The sequence below is a fragment of the Corythoichthys intestinalis genome, chromosome 21, assembly GCF_030265065.1.
Source record: "Corythoichthys intestinalis isolate RoL2023-P3 chromosome 21, ASM3026506v1, whole genome shotgun sequence".
NCBI classification, from domain to species: Eukaryota; Metazoa; Chordata; class Actinopteri; order Syngnathiformes; family Syngnathidae; genus Corythoichthys; species Corythoichthys intestinalis.
In genome coordinates this window covers 15,784,087-15,807,755 of record NC_080415.1, presented here as the reverse complement: position 1 = coordinate 15,807,755, position 23,669 = coordinate 15,784,087, and the positions used below count along the sequence as shown (strand labels likewise).

Here is a 23,669-nt window from a genome sequence, read left to right as displayed (position 1 = left end):
GGAGTAAGAGTAGCGTTTCTTCATCACAAATCTACTCACGTAAAAGTAAAAAGTATGGCTTGGAAGTAAAACTACTCTTAGAATTACATTTTTTCAAAATGTTACTCATGTAAATGTAACGTTTACTACCCACCTCTAGATATTAGCGAGTGATGACTTCACATGGGGTAAACAAGGCGGCAACAGGTTAGCACAGGTAAGCTTTAGAGAACTGTTGGCAGCATTAGCTCCTGATGAAGTTCTGAGTGGTATATAAACAAAATCCACAATGTCTCCTTTAAAAAGATTTAAATGGCTCGATACTCATCCTCAACTGTGGCGTGCTGTCAAATCCTGACCAATGTCAGCCACGCTCATCGAGCCGGAACAACCTGACAGATGCCCCATAAATACTCACTCTCAAAATTAATCCTTTATTTATTTATTTCAACAGAACTAGTAACGATTTAAGTGTTTTCTTTATTTCCTGTCCCTGCAGCTTAGCAGGCTTGGGTCCACTGCCAAGTGCGATTTTGAACAACGCATTTTGGAGAAATTCCATACCGGATGTAGGTAAGAGGACAGTATCATCAAGAACATTGAAATGTCATACTTTAAAAGAGATTTTTACACAGAAAATACTAGTACATATTTTATTCTGACCTAATTAAATGCCATTAATTATCTAAATGATATATATAATATCATTAAATTGAAAACATTGGTTTTTTTATTCTTTTCTTTTATTAGCGGAGACCATACATTCACTGCCTAAGTGAAGCTGGTTATTTAAGCACTCCCCCAATAACTATATACTGTACCTAAAATATATTTTCACTTTAACTATATAATTATTCATACGCTGACTGTAAAACATAAGGTATTTAAAATATTACAAAATTCTTCAATTTTAAGCTTTTAAATCATATCTAAAACTCTTAAATCAATTCTTCTCTACGTTTTATTTTTTGTGTTTTACAATATGCAGAACTATTTTAGGCCATAGAACAAAGGGAGTAACTTTTCCCATATTTATTGTTTGTAACTTTGTATTACTCTAACACACTCAATATAAAATAAATAGCATTTAAATCATAGTTTAGGAAATCAAGTAGAATATACAGTGGGGCAAATAAGTAGTTAACCACTAATTGTGCAAGTTCTCCCACTTGAAAATATTAGAGGCCTGTAATTCCTGTCAAGTCCGTGTTGCCCAACGACAGCCCCAAAACATCACTGCTCTAGAGGAGATCTGCATGGAGGAATGGGCCAAAATACCAGCAATAGTGTGTGAAAAGGTTGTGAAGAGTTACAGAAAACGTTTGTCCTCTGTTATTGCCAACAAAGGGTACATAAAGTATTGAGATGAACTTTCGGTATTGACCAAATACTTATTTTCCACCATGATTTGCAAATAAATTCTTGTCAACATGGGTAAACCTCAACCATGAGAGACAGAATGTAGAACCCCCCCCCCAGAAAATCACATTGTTTCATTTTTAAAGTAAAAGTAAACTGTATTTGATACTACAGTGGGGCAAATGAGTATTTAGTCAACCACTAATTGTGCATGTTCTCCTACTTGAAAATATTAGAGAGGCCTGTAATTGTCAACATGGGTAAACCTCATTTTTGCTCCCCGTTCTTGTTATCATTTTGATGCCACGGGGTGAGGAGGGAGTTGTAAGTCCGTGTTGCCCAACGACAGCCCCAAAACATCACTGCTCTAGAGGAGGTCTGCATGGACGAATGGGCCAAAATACCAGCAAATAGTGTGTGAAAAGCTTGTGAAGAGTTACAGAAAATGCTTGGCCTCCGTTATTGCCAACAAAGGGTACATAAAGTATTGAGATGAACTTTCGGTATTGACCAAATACTTATTTTCCACCATAATTTGCAAATAAATTCTTTAAAAACCAAACAATGTGATTTTCTGTTTTTTTTCCCTCCACATTCTGTCTCTCATGGTGGAGGTTTACCCATGTTGACAATTACAGGCCTCTCTAATATTTTCAAGTGGGAGAACTTGCACAATTAGTGGTTGACTAAATATTTATTTGCCCCACTGTATTTGATACTATGAGTAGTTGGAGTGATTGGAATTTTCAGCACCAAGACAAAAGGCAGATAAGGGCATAACAGATACAGGATGTCTACTGACACTCACGTGGCGATGAGGATGGTAAAATCCTCAACTCTCGTTGCCCTGATAGCAATAATGCCTGAATTCTCCTGCCCAATCCACAACAGACAATAATCCTAAACAACGCCCCAAAACACTCTTCTTCCGGACAACAGCCCACCTCACCAGAGCCTTCGAAAGACTGAATTATTTAGCTAGCAGTCTTTTTTTTTGTCATTGATAGTTAATGTCATTTGTGTGTCAAATTTTGATATTTAAATGAATTACAAAAGTATGCAGTAAAACATGTTCTTTCAAATCCATATATTTCAAAAGTGGTGGAATGAAACGACGTACAAGTACTTCGTTAGTGTACTTGAGTAAATTTTTGTATCTGTACTTTACATGAGAATATGAAGTGGTACTTTTTCACTTCACTACATTTCACAGCACGTGTCTGTACTTTTTACTCCACTACATTTTAAATTGTCGCCTGTGTTACGTTAGTTTTGTTTGTATTTTTTCTCATTGTGAATTAACGGTTTCATTTTCGTGCCTCCAGTGCAATCAATAAGCCCCATGCAATTATACCGTAATTGAGCATTAAAGGCAGCAACACGAGTACAGACAGGCAGCTGAACAAGATATTGACCAATAAAAACCAACAGTGAGAACCAACAGCATTCAGATCGATGCTACACAGTGTAGTACAATAGGTGGGGGTATGCACTTGGTAGTTGCTTACAATCCATCATTAAGCTAAACTTTTTAGTTTGAGCTTATTAAGCTTCTTTGCAGTCATTTTTTCCCTGTTTTGCAGTTTTCAATAAAATAAAGTTAATGAATTTTCTGGTTCTTTCTTTGAATATTGGCTCAGATCTGTGTGTGTATATACAGTGGGGCAAATAAGTACTTAGTCAACCACTAATTGTGCAAGTTCTCCCACTTGAAAATATTAGAGAGGCCTGAAATTGTCAACATGGGTAAACCTCAACCATGAGAGACAGAATGTGGGGAAAAAAAAAAAAAAAGAAAAAAAAAAACAGAAAATCACAGTGTTTGATTTTTAAAGAATTTATTCGCAAATCATGGTGGAAAATAAGTATTTGGTCAATACCAAAAGTTCATCTCAATACTTTGTTATGTACCCTTTGTTGGCAATAACGGAGGCCAAACGTTTTCTGTAACTCTTCACAAGCTTTTCACACACCGTTGCTGGTATTTTGGCCCATCCCTCCATGTAGATCTCCTCTAGAGCAGTGATGTTTTGGGGCTGTCGTTGGGCAACACGGACTTTCAACTCCCTTCGCAGATTTTCTATGGGGTTGAGACCTGGAGACTGGGTAGGCCACTCCAGGACCTTGAAATGCTTCTTACGAAGCCACTCCTTTGTTGCCGTGGCTGTGTGTTTGGGATCACTGTAATGCTGAAAGACCAAGTCACGTCTCATCTTCAACGCCCTTGCTGATGGAAGGAGATTTTCACTCAAAATCTCTCGATACATGGCCCCATTCATTCTTTCCTTTAAACAGATCAGTCATCCTGGTCCCATTGCAGAAAAACAGCCCCAAAGCATGACGTTTCCACCCCCATGCTTCACAGTGGGTATGGTGCAATTTAGTATTCTTTTTCCTCCAAACACAAGAACCTGTGTTTCTACCAAAAATATTTTATTTGGTTTCATCTGACCATAACACATTCTCCCAGTCCTCTTCTGGATCGTCCAAATGCTCTCTAGCGAACCGCAGACGGGCCTGGACGTGTACTTTTTTCAGCAGGGGGACACGTCTGGCAGTGCTGGATTTGAGTCCCTGGCGGCGCATTGTGTTACTGATAGTAACCTTTGTTACTGTGGTCCCAGCTCTCTGTGAGTCATTCACGAGGTCCCCCGTGTGGTTCTGGGATTTTTGCTCACCGTTCTTGTTATCATTTTGACACCATAGGGTGAGATCTTGCATGGAGCCCCAGATTGAGGGAGATTATCAGTGGTCTTGTATGTCTTCCATTTTCTAATAATTGCTCCCACAGTTGATTGTGTGGTTCTGGGATTTTTGCTCCTCGTTCTTGTTATCATTTTGACGCCACGGGGTGAGGAGGGAGTTGAAAGACCGTGTTGCCCAACGACAGCCCTAAAACATCACTGCTCTAGACGAGATCTGCATGGAGGAATGGGCCAAAATACCAGCAACATTGTGTGAAAAGCTTGTGAAAAGGTACAGAAAACGTTTGGCCTCCATTATTGCCAACAAAGGGTACATAAAAAAGTATTGAGATGAACTTTTGGTATAGACCAAATACTTATTTTCCACCATGATTTGCAAATAAATTCTTTAAAAATCAAACAATGTTATTTTCTGTTTTTTTTTTTTTTCCACATTCTGTCTCTCATGGTTGAGGTTACCCATGTTGACAATTACAGGCCTCTCTAATATTTTTAAGTGGGAGAACTTGCACAATTTGTGGTTGACTAAATACTTATTTGCCCCACTGTATACGTGTGTAGATATACTGTATATCACATTTTTGTATTGGGAGAACATACTTTTTTTACTTATAATTTTTAAAGCATGTACTTTTACTTTTTTTTCCCCCTTACTTGTACTCAAGTAAAAAAAAAGTACCTCATCCACCACTGCATTACAAATTATTACAAGAATATATTCTTGATAGTTCAACGGCTTCCCACTAAGGAGTGCATTTTAAGTCCCTTTCTGTATAAAGCCATCTTGGCAAGACTAGTGTTGACGTTCCCTTTTGAAACAATCTTTTTTTATTAGCAGTCCCAAGAGGCAATGAGAAAGAAAATAAAGAACACAAATATGGAACAAGACAAAAAAGATTACAGTGAAGATGGTGGCTCAATCAAGGTAGGAGAGTGAACAGAGGGTTTCACACACAAACCAAACACATTTACACATTTTTCAGGAACAAAAAGTGATTGACAACTTTAATTTGGTTTTTTTAGAGGGTCCCTCTGTTCCTCATGAGAAATTTCACCAGGACCAACACACATACTCATAAAAAAAGTCAAGACATTAATGACCCCCCAGTCGTTCATTAGTAAACACCATGATTCTTATTTTTGCAATGAAAAAAACAAACAAACAAAAAAAACCCCATCACTGATCAATTAAAAGGCTTTTTCCTCTATGAATTCTGTACAGCTTATATATTTAATATATTTATATATGTATATATAAACACACAGACTGCTCTTGCGGGTCCATTCAGCTCTTTTAATCATACTACTTGGTATAAGATGGCCCGCAGGCGGTACACTTCACCCTGGAAATTGCCTCCCCTTCATTAGGTACACCTCAAAGAAAGGATCTTAAAAAAAAAAGGGGAAAAAAATGGGGTAGACCTATTAAATGAAAATGGTTAATTATTGCAAATGTGTTGATGTGTCAAGAGGTACACATCAAATTGGATCTTCTATAAAGACACCCTTAAAAAAAAAAATCTGGCATTATAAATGTCATTTCCTACAGATGGTTAGTGACTTCAGTCTGTGATATATGGGACACGTCATCAGTTACATCTGCACAAGGAAATGAGTTCTAACACAAGGTCCTTTACATAACTAAATGAACACGTCAACTACAGTAGTTAACTGTGTATGTGCGGGGGTAGGAGAGCATTATCACTATTGAAGTTTAATGAAGGAACATAAAAAAATGAAACTTTTTTTTGGTGGCTGTGGAAACAAGGAAATGTTAAAATATTATTAACATCCTTTGAATCAATCAAACAACGAATATCCATCAAAATGACTTGATAGAATTAAGTACCACATGTAAGGCCATTTAGATGCTAACGGGAGGTGCTATTAGGGTTAAATTCTGATTTCTGAATATTGTATTTGAAATATAGTAATGTAGACATACAACCTAAGAGTTGGCTTGCTATAAGGCAATGATTAAAAGGGGAGCAGAGGACATCGGGTTACAGCATTCATTTAATTCCATTGGTGACTATCTAGTATAGAAACCTATCTTTATATAACTGGATTGGATTCTATATAAAAAGTCACGTGTGGGAAAGGATGCTTTAAACAGCCTTAAGTCAGTGCTAGTCGAAACATACAATCCTGTTGCATACATTATTCTTCATTGTGTGTGTATATATACATAAATCAACCTCCTCCTCAATTGCAGTCGATTTGAGGCAGAGTGAAGCTCTATACACATCAGATTATCTCACACCCACACACACGTCCTCACACACAGGATGTAATGTGCCAGCTGCAGCTCTTCGCTGACAAAGAGTTTATTAGGTAAAAAAAAAAAAAAAAAAAAAAGAGGAGGAGGAAGAGGAGAGAGGGACGATGGCGGCGGGGTTTAGCTGAGGAGCTGGCGGATCTCCTTGTGCATATGACACAGGAAGTCCACGTAGGAGGCGCCGCCACTCGCGCTCTTGTCCTCCGTCAGGAAGTGCCGGAAGATAAGTTCCGAGCGGTCCTCCTGCTTTACCACCATCAGCTGGAATAAAAGATTTTTACTCTTTAACAAGACTATCCATATTTGAAAAATAGAAATGCATTCAATTTACATGAACGCCCCTTGAAATTGACAAAACGGCTCAAGATGTACCTTTTTCCTTTAAATTCATGTTAACGATACATCAAAATGAATATGGTTAAAGCGACATGCTCAAGTCCCAAATCTAATGAAAGGCATTTACCTTCATGTATCGTGACCGCTGCGCTCTGAAGGACTCCACCATTTCTCTGAGTCTTTGCGACAAAGGATTGTCCAAAATGGGGAGACATGTCTGCAAGAGACAAAAAAAAGAAAATCACAAGTTATGATTCAAGCAAAATACAAGGCATTGAGTATTGGGAAAATCATCAGAAAATTGGAGCTTTGGACCAGTATTCCTCTTACCATGCTTGCGTCGATCTGGCTAAAGCTGGATGTACCGAAGATGTTGAGCAGCAGCTCCTGTTGCACATTGGCTCCCACCCATAGGAAGAGATGCAGGCCTGTCTCAAGCAGGTACACACCACCTTTGGACAGCCTCTCCTCCGACGCCCGCACAGCAACTGGCAACGAGCCACTCTCCAGCTTCATCTGTGGGGGGAAAAATTGACACATCTGTCACAGTTAGAAGCAAGGGTGGACCACATATGGCCCATTTTGTTCTAGCTCCATCCCACCAAACATTGACATTACCCACATTCCACAGACACATTTACTACATTCATTTACATAGCTCTTTTTTCCAATAGACCCTACTCACACGACGTCACAACCACGCCCCCGCGCCATATTGTCCGTCAACTCGTCGTTGTTGATGCATTACCGCTACGTAAATTCCTCCTATTATGGTGTGTTTTTCTGCTCGTTAACATTAATAATCAAAATGGTGAAGGCATGTGTGGCGGTCGGTTGCAATAACAGTAGACGGAGAGACTTGAGGTTCTACCATATTTCGAGAGACCCGGAGAGGAGAGCGAGATGGACTGCTGCAATTCGACGAAAAAACTGGGCTCCAAACGATTACCACAGATTATGTAGTAGTCATTTTATATCTGGTAAGATGCATTTAATATATATTTAGAGGGTTTTGGGCTGACAACCACAATTAAGATCATTGCTACCTAATCGCCGACAACATACCGTTTCAAATTCAAGATGCTTATTTCTTCCACCATCTTTATTTTTTTGAATAATATTTAGCTGGTGTCAAGTGAAAGAAGCTGGCCTCGTCTACGGATCGTCGGTTAAACAGGGGTGTCCAAACTTTTTGCAAAGTGGGCCAGATTTGGTGTGGTAAAAATGTGGGGGGCAACCTGGGCTGATTTACGTAGAACAATACATTTAAAGAAATTTTAGCAAGCCCTTCTGTGTGTCACATTTGCTTTATTATTATTATTTTTTAATTCATAATTTCAACAATCTCGCCTTTGTGGCGTTCTCTTTCGACCCTCGGGCTCTTGCGAAATACTGCTGCTGTGAAATTAAATTCGCTTCAAGTTATAATTAAGCTATAATTTCTCGCTGCGTATCTTCCCTGTAATGTTGTTGTACATGTTAGCGTGTCTTGTTCGGTAATATCGCGTCACATCGAACTCTTTAAAAACAGCGACTGTCTCTTTGCAAATGTTGTTGCAAATGTTGCAGTTGCTGCGTGTTTTATTGAAGAAATAGTCCAATATCCACCTATCCTTGAAGCGTCGGCCATCGCAGTCAACTTTTTTTTTTTTTTTTTTTTTGATTGTCGCCATTTTAGAAATCACATAGCGTAATGTTGCTTAGAGTGCTGCTCTTAAAGTTTTTCAAACTTTCGTGAGAATAGGCTGATTTTGTGTGGACAAGTTAGTTGTAGATATCAGGGTAGCAGATGTCAGGCAGAGAGGGGAAAGACGGCGGGTCGAAAAATATCGATTTAGGCATCAAATATGGGTCTGGCAAATGGATAGACTGAAGCTTTTCCACATAACGCCTTTTATGCAACGCATCCAATGAGTTTACAGCGTCTGAAAGCACCGGGGCTTCCATGAATTGCTCTATAAACTGAACGACTAATTGAAACCATTGAGAATAGGGCTAAACAGAGACGGACAATATGGCGGCCGGATACAGCGACACGTCATTCTGTGACGTTGGTGAGTAGGGTCTATAGACCCCAATCACGTGACGTCACAACTCTGCCCCCCTGACTGGTGCCACCATATTGTCCGTCAGCTCATCGTGTTTACATATTACCGCTACATACATTCCTCCTATTACTGCGTGTTTTTCTGCTTGTCTAAGGAATCACCGCCTAGTAAATGAACCCAAAAATGTGGGGGAGTTGGTTGCAGTAACAGAGAAGATAAACTGTCATTTTAGTAGTTGCTGTGTGCCCATTGTTAAAAGGGCAAATCTCAAAAGCAGCATGGTCTGTTTATCTCGGTCCATGATGCGTTTGTGTCGACAGCCATTAGACAGCGGCGAAAACATCAATATGATGCCAACACGATCGCAGACCTCTTCAGACGGAGAATACGAAGCTCGTCGCCACGGTCGCGCAGCAAGGTGAGCGCAACAACAGGTCTTGTGCCGAAAAATAGCCACTCTGCGTGAAATGTCCCCCCAGACGGGAGCGCCCACACGGAAATGACTTTCTTGTACCGTAAATATGTATTATTTTACTCTGCTTGAACTAATAAATGTCATACCTGTGTGATTGTCATTGGGATATGGTCTTGAAAACCTGTAGACTAATACATTTCTGTTCAAAGATGGTTATGTGGCCCAGTCCACAATTTGTTACGAAAATACATTACTAATATTTTGTGTAATTTAATTATTTAAAACTGATCTTACAGTCGTAAACCCATTACTGTAATGCATCTAGGCATGTGCCGGTTACCGGTTTCACGGTTTACTGTGGTGTGAAAACGTCGCGGTTTCAAAACCACTAAAATTTTCCGTCAGACCGTAGGACGGTATTCGCTATTTTTCTTGTGTCAAAAATGCAGCCAGAAGCGGCTTGGCGCAGCAGCGCTCACCCCCTCCCGTTTGTTGCTGTGTGTGAGAGTGACGCTATCGGCTACACAGCCAGCTAACCCAAAAACAATTACTCCAAACATGAGGCGTACTGTTCTTCAATTTATTGAGCTCTCAAATCGTGGTAAGTTTAATATACAAAATGAATACATTTAAAATGTTGTACAATTAGATTTTTCCATGTGAGTAGCTTCCACAGATTAGCACCATGGAAAAAGTTCGCCAAAAACAAAACACACATTTTCCTTTCAAATTCAATATACAAACTAAGTAAAAGCTTACAACGATGAATGTTAGCCTAGGCTCAGCTGGGAGAGCAACTTCGTTGAGTGTTACAGCCGCAGAGTGAGAAAACAAGCTTGGTTCCCCTTTAATGAAGGGGAAAAAGTGATAGCATCAAAGATCGCTAATTGCTAACGATGATCTTGCCCTAAGCACAAATCCACGTTCGCTGGATCAAGGTGAGGTCTCACTCCCAATGTTTTTTTTTTTTTTTTAAGATGAAACCTTTCCACAAAAATATTGACATTTTAACTAACTTATACATTTTTACCTAACTTATGAATTCCTCATGTTCTTTTTAACACAAAGACATGACATCATGTAGACTAGAGTTGACACAGTGGCTGAAAATGGCGAAACTTCACTTAAGCTTTTCCATCAAAAAAAAGTCATGCAGTATAAATTTTTAAAAATTTTATTCAGAAGTGTTTTTACTTTATAGAAATTTTGTTCTTGCTGTAATCTTGTGCAACTTGAGCTGTGGCTGTGAGTATAGTCTGTAAGTTATCTTTATTTTAATTTTATTTCAAATATTTTTTTATTGATAATTTATTTATTTTAACAATATATTCATGTTCCAATTTGCAACTATGGTCTGGAAAAAAAAAAAAAAATCCTGTTCAATGGAAAAAAGTTTAAAAAAAATTTTTTTTTTTAACCCATACATCTCAAAATTTTTGGGAGCTATAATTGCAATACCGTGACACCGTGAAACCGCGGTATTTTTGCTCACGGTTATCGTACCGTCAAAATCTCATACCGGCACATGCCTAAATGCATCCATGAAAACATTTGATGTTTTCACGTCAATAAAGCGTTATAAATAAGCTCTCCTGGCAGGGGGAACATTTCACGCGGGGCAGCCATTTCTCGGCACACGCCGGCCCGTTGTCGATCAAATTTCATTTTACAATTGTGACAACGGTGACGCTCTGCTGAGTCGGTCTATATTCGGGCCTGTGCCGATTTTGGGTACCCGACTCCTCACCGTGACATAAACTGGAGTATGATTGGAAATTTTGTGGTCTCAGGACGAGCTCTGACGCATGGGGGACCGGAGGGGAGGAAACATCGGTTTGGGCATCAAATATGGATCTGGCGACTGGATCGACCGAAGCTTTTCCAAATAACGGCTTTTATGCAACTCATCCAATGAGTTTACAGCATCTGAAAGCACCGGGGCTTCCATAATTTGCAAGTGAATCCACCTTTACAAACTACGATCACTGACAATACGACACACACAATGACGGACAATATGGCGGCACAATACAGCGATCACGTGATTGTGTGACGTTGGTGATTGGGGTCTATATTGTTTCATTATAATAATTTTGTCAGATTTCATTAGAGTTGTCCGATATTATCAGATAGTTGATAATATCAGACGGTAAAAGCGTTTCAGGAAATTAGAATATTGTGTATTCTAATTTCCTGAGACAGTCCTGTATATATACACAGGACTGTCTCAAAAAATTAGAATATTGTGTATTCTAATTTCCTGAGACAGTCCAGTATATCGCATAATATCGACACTAGAGATGGGAATCTTGGAGCACCTCACGATTCGATTGCGATTCAGAGGCTACGATTCGATTATAAATTTATTATTGATGCACAGCCAAATCCCCCCCCCCCCCCGCACTCCACCCCGTCAGCAGGGTGGCGCAGAGGTTAGTGCTCCTGCCTCACAGTGAGAAGATCCAAACATCTCATATGATGGTTCTTTTAGCTGCTTTTTATGTTTCGAACATTAGGTACAGCAAAGTACAAAAATCCTCTCAGGCTTAAGTATCCTACTATTTCAGTATCAAGTTAAAAGTTCAAAACAGTAGATAAGATACTCAAGTTTTCATTCTGTATCAACAAAATTGTCACATATTGCAGAAATAAATTATTTTTATCCAACCAAAAGTGCACTCATGTATAAATGAAATACAACGTGTAATACTACTTCAATACAAATGGCTCAAAAAAGTGCTTTTCTGCTTTTTAATTTGTGTAAACATTAACAGGTTTCCCTGAGTTACAAATGATTAAAAAAAAAAAACAACAAAAAAAAAAACTAGTCCTTTTGCATTCGAACTTCAACAATATGCAGGACAGGCCAAGTGTGTTCAGCTACAGAGAAAATTCAATGTGTTTCTATAAGAACAGGAGTTGATCCACGTGCTCAGATTAAAGTGTGCTGCACTGTGCATTGACTCCTGTTGTCGAAAAAAAAAAAGGTTCAGCGTGTGGGCGTAGCAGATGGCTAGTTACCCAGCTGGGCAGCAACAACAATATTAGCTGGATTGTCTGTAACAACAAAAATGTCTTTTTTGCGATGTTCAATTCATTTACAGCACCGCTTAGCAGCTCAGCCATATTAGCACCCATGGGGTGGGGTTCCATACATTCCACGTAACAGCGAGTCTGTCTACATTCGACAGCGATGGCATAATTTCTATGGGACTGCCATGTCAGTGAAATAGCGTCGGAGTGGGATGACGTACCTCGGCTCCATTGCTTTCAACATTCTTCAAAATCCGCTATTTTGTAGAAGATTTTCTAGTCGAATCCAAAAATTCCACATGTCTGCTTTTACATTTTTGGGAGCATCTCATCTCATGGAGAAGTTAGTCGGTTAGGTCAGCCATGCTTGTTGCTGTCTTGTATCTAGGAAGTGTGAGTAGTGGGTGTGTACTCTTGGTCCGTTCCCCATAGCGTCCCAAAGACTGGGCTGTGTTTTGGTTCCGCTTGACTTGGCTTATTTAAATAATCAGAATTTGGATGTTTGTGAATCGTTCTTGAATCTTCACGCAGAATCGCGAAAAATCTAAGAATTGAAAATTTCACACACCTTTAATCGACACCGGTTTATCATTATGGGTTTGAGCCAATATGCACGTTGCCTTCAAAGTGAATGTAGAAGCCTTCTGCCTTTGTACGAGGACTGGTCACAGCAGTTACACTTATTGACCATTAGATGTCTTCAAATTAAGATGCTTGGGATTTGTTATTTTGCATTATCATTATTAAACCATCACAGTACAATTAGCCATAATATGTTAAGTCCACGACCGCATATACAGTGGTACCTCAACTTATAACATTAGTTGGTACTGGACGTAGTCTCGTAACTCGAAAATTTCATAAATAGAGACGTGTTTTACATGTAAATGCCCCAATCTGTTCCAAGCACTACTGACATGCCACTTTCCATTTTATATTTGGGGTAAAACCGGAATAAAACAACAGCCAAAACACATTTGCATCATTAAATATACCTAAACTAACCGGTAATACTTGTAATGAAGTAGATAATAGAACAAAATGCAAACAAAAAAAATATCTTACCTTTCGAGGAAGGCAATGTCCTCTTTCATGAGATCGATGGTGCCTATCGCCCATCTCACTCTTCGTCACACAAAAACGCAAGGCGACCTATGCCTGTGCTACTAATGTAATGAACCGCCTGTGGGCTTCGTGAGACAAAACGAGGAGCCTTGTGCTCATTTGGCTCAGACCTCGATCGCCATACGAACAATAACACCGTCACGCCTGTGAACGTCGTCATACTGCGACACCCAAATTGAAACGTCATCAACAATAGGGGAGCAAGGAGAGCATGATTGGAAATATTATGACCAATAGGGCAGCAGGATTTTATGGTGTGACATTTAAAAGAAAGCAGGAAGTACATACTTATCTTTTACAGTAATGTGTAGTATTTTTGCCTCTCGTAACCTGAAATTTCTTTCCTAACAAGAGGCAATATTCTCCTGTTTAAATGTCATAATAGATGTTTGTAAGTGGAGGTACCACTGTATTGGTATCAGTATCAGATTTTTGGAGTGGGAAAATATTGGGATATTGGATATCCGCAAAGTTGGGCGTGAGAGTGTAACGGCATTTCTAACAGCATTATTGTTTTCAGTATTGAGTAATCTAATTAATTACTTTTTCCATCTTTGCAACGCAGTTACAGTTACTGAGGATGTAAAGGTGCACCTTACTAAAATTTGATTGAATGAAGTGCAAGTTGGCCGATTTTGTGCACATCTGCCTGCATGCCAGTGCCCGCTCTGGAGAGTGCAGAGCGGGAGGGGGGAGGAGGGAAGGGGGTGGCGACGCTGTGCAAACACGATAATGATGGGGAAGGTGGCTCAGAGCGTTAGCATACCATTCGGGTTCTTGTTAGCATTAGCATTTAGCTTAGCGAGCGTCATCTTAAATTCTCGGGCATTTAAATTTTTTTTTTTTTTTTTAAATACAGTTCATGGTGTCCAGGTGGGTACAATTAATTGAAAATAATGTACTGTTTTCCTGCTGAGTGTGCATTATCATCACCAAGCTCGCGTTGTCCTTGTAGATGCTACAATAATAGTTTTTTCAATTCCCAAAAATAGTCACTTGCCCTAAACTTTTCTGGAATGATGCATTGATTAACCTTGTGTGATGTTTTTTAATCAAAACAACTAGAGTGAAGACAGGAGAGGCAGGTGATTCAGAGCCTCACCTGCATATTGAAAGTTATATGTGTGACGATACACAAGTCACGGTTCAGTACATACAGTACCTCAGTACGGAGATAATTTTTTGGGGGAATGAACAAATCAATTCAATCATTAAACATATTTGATGTGAAAGATGTTATAGAATGTACAATATAAATAACGTGTAGAACCTGAAAATGTCAGTTATTTTGCTGAGTAACTAATTACTCCTACAACGAGGTAACTGAGTTACTAACTCAATTCCTTTTTGGGATAAGTAATTTGTAGCTGTAACTAACTACTTTTTAATAAAGTAAGATTAACAACACTTTATTGGTTAAAAAGTCATTATGGGACAACTCTAGTTTTCATTTGGGTCTCTAAATAATTGGTTATTTATTCTAAATTTAAAAGCAGATTTTACACAACCCTATACACGGCAGAAAACACAGACAAGACTGAAAAAGCAGTTTCTGCTCTTGCACTCCTCTTTAAAAGAAACTGCTGTATTTTAAGCCAAAACAACTGTTGTGTTTCATAGAACGATATGTCTATATGCTGCCATAACAGATTCATGGCGCATTAAGTCCCTGAAGTATTTCTAATTTGTCCGTTTTACCCTGGAAACCCCCGTTAACAGACAACCGCTTTCGTTTCAACCCAGCCATAAAACGAAGGTTATCAATTACATTTATTATTAAAAATGGCTGTCATTTTTAGCTTAAAATCATTAATTGATGTTTAATATTTTGTTTAGACAAGACTAAGACTAAAAAATTCACTCGCATATTTTAAACTTTTAAACAAATTACGTCACAATGAAAAAAATGGCATCTGTAAAAAAAGTCACGGATATCTACCTCATACCTATCGCTAAATTGTATCATTTTCCCCGATATGTTAGATGAATAGATAAATAATCGATCCAAACAAAGAAAAATTGAAAAAGCTAAATATATAAAAAAGAAAATTTCGACCACTCCTTCATGTCTGTGATTTTTGGATCGCGACTCTTTTTATATTATCATGTTTCACCCATAAAATCTCCCAAAAATCCAGCTGTGGTCATTCACAGCTGTGTCTTGACACTCAGCGATACATGCAACATGTAGTTTTTGGATTGAAACAAGGTAAGTACGCGATAATCTCGTTAAAGTCAGGGCGTCTGTAATTCTGCTCTCGCATGCTCGCACCTCCAGATAGGGTTTTGCTGTTTAAAAAACACTTGGAAAAAAAAAAAAGCCTTCCTGTCCAAAATTTTTCTTCCCCCAGAAAATTGAGATCTTAAGCTTTCCAATGATGTATCACACATGCATATCGGACATTTTAGAAATTTGGCCAAAATGGGGGTCTCAGAGCGGAACTTCAAGTCACCTGAGTGTTTTCCGCCATATGAATCATTCATCCATTCATTTTCCTTTTCACCCCACCAAAAAATTTTAAAAATCAAATGTGGTACTTGAGCACCAAAGCTTGCCCAGTAAGGAATTAGAGGACATACCAGTGGCAGTAGGCGCGGGTAGAAGAAGACATGTGTCTCGGACACATCCATGCAGCTGATGAGTTGTCGCAGGTACGCCCGGTCGTCCAGCGACACATCGGCGGCGGGCAGTAGCACGTCACTTTTAAGCACGCAGTTCAAGTAAACGGGCAGCAGCTTCATGCACTCGGGGAGGATCAACTAATATAAAACAAGAAATGTGATCATTTTTTGAGGAAACAGAACGTGACTCATTTTTGAAGGCCCTATTCCAAATAGCTGTAAAACATTTTAAGTATTACAGAAAAGGATTCAATGGTTAAAAGCAATAGTTTCATACAGAATTATTAAGGAAGATTAATAGGAACATCAAATTTAAGTATTTCAGAAAAGGATTCAATGGTTAAAAGCAATAGCTTCATACCGAATCAATAAGGAAGATTAGTAATAACATCAAATTTAGCTTGTTATATGGTGGCACTTCCTCGATCACGAGGGACATTTTAAGGCCATACCTGACCAGCCGAAGATGGATTAGCGCAATTTTTGCGGTAGCAGGCCAGGATCTGAGCACACTGGTTGACTAGAGTGTCCCTCACTGACTTTGTAGGGTTGTTAAGAATGCCGCGGAACGCTGTGAAAAAATGAGAACAATCTGTGACAGCTGCAAAAAATAAGATGATGAAAAGCCTAGGGACTGTAGGGGTCCATACCATATTTGCAGAGGAAGTTGATGATGGTGTCCGTCTCGCAGTTGCGGTAAAGATCAGAAAGTTGCGAGCAGCAATTGACGGCCATGTTGTGGACACGCAAGCGCCTTTGGCCGCCACAGCTGGTGTACAACACGGCGCACTGCAGGCAGGCGACCAGGCTTAGATCGAAAGAAAGAATCAGCTTCATCGGAAGCATCAGTACTCACCTGAATGAGCGCCCCGGTGTCCTCGCTGAGCTTGTCATCGTGCTTGAACTCCACCGTGACTGCTTTGTCGCAGTCCAGCCCGGCTAGCTCCACGTCGGTGGTGTTGCTCATAAAGAACGAGCCAAAAAAGTCAGTTGCTCGAATTCCTGAGGATGAACAAAGCCTTATATTATATATTGCTGGTCATTCTGACTCAATCTAGAAAATGGGGATGCACCTGTGCTAGTTCGAACCCTCATGACAGCATCAAAGCCAATCGGCTTTTGAACGTCTCGCCTCAGGTCATTCAAGAACCTCTCTTGGTCCGACTGGGCCTGGAATGATAATGATTTGCAAACCAAAAAGTTCATTTATTGAAATAATATTTCCTCGAGGGCTTTAGCATGGTCTGCTGCTTGGGCGCTATATATGCTACAAGGTTTGAAGGACACATTTCAGGTTGAAAACTGAAGACTATCCCACCTGAAAGTAAGTATACTTGTAGACAGAGCCTCCTGTGGAGACAGGGACCACTGCAAGTGTGGCCACATCTACATATTGGTTGGGGAAGAGGAAGAGGTCCACGCAGCAGCCCTGGGCCACGCAATCTTTGGCCAGTGTGCTGTAGAAGCTCACTTGAGGCTGAAACAGAGACTGAACAAGACAGAAAATTTCAAAGGTCTTCCAGAGTTTTTCCGGTGAAAACATGAGCATGCAGAGAAGATTGAGCAATTTTTTGCATATATTTTCAGAGCACTGTCAGAATTGTTACCTTTTCCTTATCCGTGCCAATCAGCTTCTTATCTTCTCTGTTTTTGAGTTTGCCGGGTGATTCGGCAATAGGCAGTGAGGTGTGGAACACAAATAGCTTTCCGGCGCAGTCTGCTGCCTATTGAATATCATGCAAATTTATAACTCTATAATACAGAACCCCTCATCCCGGACAATCTTGAATTACCTTAAGCGCCTCTAGTCCGGCCTGTATAACAGGTCCAAAAACTGTCTCCGTCTCTCGAGTATCTGCAAACATCTCTGGGATGTGGTCTAGCAAACTGCAGAACATAGATGCTTGAGCTTTTGTTCTCTTGTGAAGCTTTTCTCTGTATTGACATTTTATCCAATTGCAAGCGGTACTAAGAACTAAGGCTGTCCTGATCCGATCACGTGATCGGAAATTGGGCTGATTACGCTGAGGATTGAAATCCGGTGAAAAGGATCGGGTTTTTCTGCATCATGCTGCGCCACAACTTCCCTCCTACTAAGCAGTGCGACCAAACTGTCCAGTGCAGCTGGCATTTGGTACTTAAACTTAACGATGATTGAGAGGTTTTTAGCTTTGATCTTGCCAGAGAAGCTTTGGTAGCTCTATGATCAAAGGCACAAATGTGTTATTCCTCATTAAACTTGGAGCCCAGTTATAGACCCTACTCACCTACGTCACAAAATGACATGTCGCTGTATCCGGCCGCCATATTGTCCGTCATTTTTTAGCCCTATTCTCAATGGTTTCAATTAGTCGTGCAATTTTTAGAACAATTCATGGAAGCCCCGGTGTTATCTGACGCTATAAACTCATTGGATGCGTTGCATAAAACGCGTTATGTGGAAAAGCTTCAGTTTATCCATTCGCCAGATCCATATTTGATGCCTAAATCGATGTTTTTCGACCCGCTGTCTTCGCCGTCTCTGACTGACATCTGCTGCCCTGATATTTACAACTATCTTGTCCACACAAAATCAGCCTATTCTCACGAAAGTTTGAAAAACTTTAAGAGCTTGGAGGCTTATAAATACTTTGTTGCTGGTTGGGTGAAACAGGTCCTCGTCCACGAAAATTTGGCAGGAATCTATCTTGTGCTCGGGAAGGTGAGTTACGAAATTTTCAATTCAAAATCTTTTGTTCTTGCTAACATCTACTGTCAAGTCTAATGTATTTCATGTCATTTGTCAATGGAGCTAGGGCTTTTAATGTTTACATGGTTTAGCGATAGCACTCTCACTACATACATATATATAATATGTAATACATATGAAGTGCGATAGCACTACTCCAGATTGTCCCTAGTTGAATTTATTTTTTGGCTTTTGACCTCAATAGCTAAACTGTAAATTAATTGTATGACAACTGTCTTATTATCCCCTTATAATTATATATTTTCAGGTAGTTCATTCACAACGCCTGAGTGTATGTTGTCGGCGATTAGCCTAGCAATGATCTTAATTGTGGTTGTCAGCCCAAAACCCTCTTAATATATATTAAATGCATCTTACCAGATATAAAATGACTACTACATAATCTGTGGTAATCGTTTGGAGCCCAGTTTTCTCGTCGAATTGCAGCAGCCCATCATGTCTCCTCTCCGGGTCTCTCGGAATCCAGTAGAACTTCAAGTCTCTCCGTCTACTCTGTTATTGCAACTGACCGCCACACACGCCTTCACCATTTTGATTACTAATGTTAACGAGCAGAAAAACACGCCATAATAGGAGGAATTTACGAAGCCGTAATGCATCAACAGTGACGAGTTGACGGACAATATGGCGCGGGGGCGTGGTTGTGACGTCATGTGAGTAGGGTCTATAAGTGTGCTCCGGCAACTCAATGGTAAGTGAGAGGGTGTTCTCAGCAGCGTGAGTTGATTTGAGTGGACTCGCTAAATGAAGCATTTAAAAAACACAAGCATTTTTCTACTTTATTCTTGTTCACATTATGAAGGTGGCACAGTGGTTAGCACGTCCACCTCAGTTCTGGGATCGTTTGTTCAATCCCAGCTCCGGTCTTCCTGTGTAGAATTTGCATGTTCTTCCCGTGCCTGCGTGGGTTTTCTCTTGGTTCCTACCACATGTTCTGATTGAACACTCCAAATTGTCCATAGGTGTGAGTGCATGAATAGTGTGTCTTTATTGCCCTGCGACTGGCTGGCAACCTGTTTTGGGTGTACGCCGCCTTCTGCCTGGAGTTAGCTGTGATAGGTTCCAACACCCCGTGACCCTCGTAAGGATAAGCTGTTCAGAAGATGAATGAATTATATGAATGTTATGGAGAATGGTTAAACGTATGGCGTTAAAGGTGATGCAATGAAAAATGTGGGTGTGCCTACATTTTGTGATGGTGCGCCTTTAAAAAGTTTGGCGCACGAGCGCAACCAATGCAAAAAGTGTGGAGCCTTGACAATATATATCGCAATGTTAATTTTTTCCAATATTGTTCAGAACTATCCCAAACAAAGCTATTTAAGTTATTTCATAGACCTCATAATGTATTGACGGGACACCGGGCGCGGGACCGATAAATAGGGGGCCTGCATTGTTGGCGAGGCCGTCAACGCAGACCAAGCGGAATCACAAAGAGCTTTTTTTGTTGAAATTTCTTTTGAATAAATGCTTAAATCCCCAAATTATTTCTAGATATGGATGTAAAACGGTCTCGATTCTTGGTTAAAACAAAAAAAAAAAAAAAAAAACAAAACAAAACAAAACAAAAAAAAAAAACGTGCAATTAGCATTTATTTTATGTAAGTATGTCAAAGTTCAATGCTAGTCTGTTAGTAAATGTAGCTAGCGGCCACCTTATGCAAGTAGAGCTTTTCCAGTGAAAATTCTTGTGAATAAATGCTTAAATTCCTGAATTCTTTGTAGATATGGACGTAAAACCAGCTTGATTCTTGGTTAAAAGCAAAAAAAAAAAAAAACGTGCAGTTAGCATTTATTTTACGTAAATATTGCCAACTGTGATGCCAATGCAGTAGCGGCTAATTTCTCCCATTAATTTTTTTTCCCAACGTTTCAAAAATGCATGCATGGTACAAAAAATATAATAATTACCTTGAATCCTCGAACAAATCACTCCTGAGACAATCCTTCCTGTTTGTATGTGGTACAGCTTTTGTACTTTTTCAACACAAATCTGGCGTTAGATCGCTGCGTGCATGTGTTTATGAATAGCTCCTCTTGATGTGGGCGGCCCCCAATATTGTTCAGGCCTAATTTATATATATATTATTTTTAAGGTCTAACAACTGACTGACTCGGGTGCAAAGATGCAAGACGAGTTGGCACTGTTAATGAAGGAGCAGGCAATGCTAAGTGACGCCGCCGCACGACTGGCCACAAATATTGACGCAGAGCTGCGTGATCATGAGAGTAGCTCGGGCCAACCGGGCCAGAGATGATGATGACTAATCTCCTAAACCGGGCAAGGGATGCTGACTAGAAATCTTCTACGGTGGATACAACACAGGAGAACCTCCAAAGCACCCCAGGCCTTCACCCTTCACCTACTTGGACATGAACTGATCCAATATACTTAAATTACTATATGTGAAATCTCCATGGCAATTAATGACTTTTGATCGAAATGTGTTAGACTGTCATTGGACTGATCCAGAGCATGCTGCTTCTGCGACCTTGGTGGCAGGGGGACGGGTCCCGATAAGCTTCTGCTTTTTCAGTCTCCTTTGTCATGTCTGTTCTCATCTTCTTTGGATAAACAAACATATGCGATGATTTCCCTCTTTCTTTCTTTCCTTTCTTTCTTGTGACGTTGATTTTAATGTTAATGTTGATGATGATGACAATGACAATAAATTCAAATTCAATATTTGTTCAAAAATATGCGATCAGGACATCCTTACTAAGAACTGTACCGCTCGATAGAAACCAAGTGCTGGTGCCTTTTGCTCACCTCTCAATGACTTGCCGGCTTTCGCCGACGTTGACAAGGAAGCCATCCAATAGTGGCACGAACATTTCCGACACATCTGATACCACCAGCATCTGTGGCTGGGCTAGACTGGACTTGACATTATAGAAGTGGAGCACCTTGTTATAGGTGACGAACCCCACCCTCACTGCCGAGTCCAATTCTGGATTCTCTCTGAAAACAAGAATAACGAGTTTGGGACTTGAGAACGTTGTCTATATGGAATCAGAGTTGTTTTTGTTAACGATGACCATGACGAAAATATTTTGTCGACGAACATTTTTTTAATGACAATGACGAGACGATAACAAGCTAAAAGCGTGTCTTGGGAGATTAAAACATAACGAAACGAATCCCAGTTTTCGTCTGAAGAGACGAGACGAAAATGTGCCATAACTTCCGTCAAATGGTCACAATGTGACATTTGTATGTGTAATTAGACTGCATCGTAGCAGTGTCTGGCTGTATCACTCATGTGATGTGATGCGCCCTCTCAGGCCCAACGCAACGGTGTCTTCTCTCCAGGCTTGCTTGTTTTGCAACACACAGTAAGATTTATTTTCTTATCTTGGCAAGAGAGAATATACAATGTTGCTTTAGTCTTTAAAGGTCTGTGCTGAGTGATCACACACTAAATGTAACTGGTAGCATTACCATAGCATTTGTGTTGGAATTAAGCCAACGCTAACGGCGAGCGTCCTCTTAAACTCTCTGACAACATTTCTTACACACAGTAGGTGGTGTTGAAAATAATGAACTTTTTTGCTGCCTAGTGTTTAGTTATCACAAGGAAGTTGGTGTTGTCCTTGAAGATGCTACAATAGGTGCTTATCTGTCAATGTTCATTTGAAATTCTTGGACACCTTTATTTATATTTATTTTTGGACTAAAACATTTAAATTTTACATACGAAAAAGTTTTGAGTAAATGTCGACTTAAACTAGACGAAGACAAAGACATTTTGTAATGACCAATATATGACAAAAACTCATAAGTATTAACGTTCAAAAGACTTCAAAATGTTTTGTTGCATGCTGAAACAAAAAGGCTTTGTGTCTCCTGCCGTTTTCTTTTCAGGTTGATACATTTTTCAATAAAAGAACAACACAACTAACAGAATGTTTTTGTCTGCATTGAACAATTTGACAAACACCAACAGTTTTCACATATTATTTGTCAAAGGACTCATAAGTGCCTCGAGCATGGCTTCATCTAACTAGGTTAGCAAACCCCAAGGCATGTTTTCACTTTTTTTGGCGGTACATGATTCTGTCCTGGTTATTTATTTCATTCCAAAGCTCTTATTTCTGCGGTCCCTAAAGTAGTGCTTTATCACTCACGCATTCTTTGACAATCACTCCATCAGTGAATGGCTTTTTGTGTTGTCTCATCAATTATTCATAAATTTTTGCTATTTGTGTTGCTGCTTGCCCCCATCAGAAAGAGTTCACTGTAATTTAGGGCTGGGCAATTTTGGGGAGGGGGGACACGGGGGAAAAAAAAAACATGATTATTCATTACTTTCAAAACGTATTTATTCAATAAATGTATAAATGAAAAAACATCCAACAAAAGTTGGACCAACCAGAAATATACTAATATTATCGATCATAATTTAAAGAGCATATGACACCAGAAAAAAAGTCTTAAATGGCATTATTATGTGAATTAGAATTATATTTTGAGACGATTCGACTATATACAACAATTTAGCAAAGCGCAGATGACGAGAAATTAGTCTTTTAATCTGCCGGTTAGCCACGCCTACCATTATAGGGCTTTAGCGTCCCCAACAGGTGGATGACGTCAGCGGTAGACTAGGCTCATCGGTTTTACTATTCAGCCCATTGAGGGGGAATTGTTCAGAACGAGGAAAACGCGACGAAGAGAGCTGCAAAATGTCATTGTTTCAGTCTCTCTACTCCCAATATTTTTACAGGATATTCTTTTTATCCAAGTATTTTTCCCCAATAGCTATATAAATGGCTTGAGAAGGACCAGTCAGCCCGTCGAGGGGGAACTATTCACAATGAGGAAAACGCGACGAAGAGAGCGGCAAAATGTCATTGTTTCTGTCTCTTTACTTCAATATTTTTACAGGATATTCTTTTTACCCAAGTACTTTCCCCAATTGCTAAATAAATGGCATGGTCATGACAAATAACAATCTTGTGCTAAATGGAATATAAAATAATAAAAATCCATTTATTCAAGACGAAATGGCAAAATTAC

At 39.6% G+C, this 23,669-nt stretch overlaps 1 protein-coding gene across 6 annotated transcripts in view; it reads right to left on the bottom strand.

The window, feature by feature from the left end:
- Positions 1-6,268: 6,268 nt before the first annotated feature.
- Positions 6,269-23,669, bottom strand: part of sec24c (SEC24 homolog C, COPII coat complex component) — a 39,045-nt gene continuing 21,644 nt past the window's right edge. For all 6 annotated transcript variants that reach the window (XM_057826027.1, XM_057826028.1, XM_057826029.1 and 3 more), the window contains 12 exons: positions 21,420-21,611; positions 17,694-17,787; positions 17,508-17,624; positions 17,219-17,389; positions 16,974-17,070; positions 16,757-16,902; positions 16,551-16,689; positions 16,353-16,471; positions 15,859-16,038; positions 6,988-7,173; positions 6,785-6,874; positions 6,269-6,582 (listed from right to left, as the gene is read on the bottom strand). In XM_057826027.1, coding sequence (XP_057682010.1) covers positions 6,442-6,582; positions 6,785-6,874; positions 6,988-7,173; positions 15,859-16,038; positions 16,353-16,471; positions 16,551-16,689; positions 16,757-16,902; positions 16,974-17,070; positions 17,219-17,389; positions 17,508-17,624; positions 17,694-17,787; positions 21,420-21,611 — 1,672 coding nt within the window. In that variant the 3' untranslated portion in view covers positions 6,269-6,441. The remainder of the gene's footprint in view (positions 6,583-6,784; positions 6,875-6,987; positions 7,174-15,858; positions 16,039-16,352; positions 16,472-16,550; positions 16,690-16,756; positions 16,903-16,973; positions 17,071-17,218; positions 17,390-17,507; positions 17,625-17,693; positions 17,788-21,419; positions 21,612-23,669) is intronic.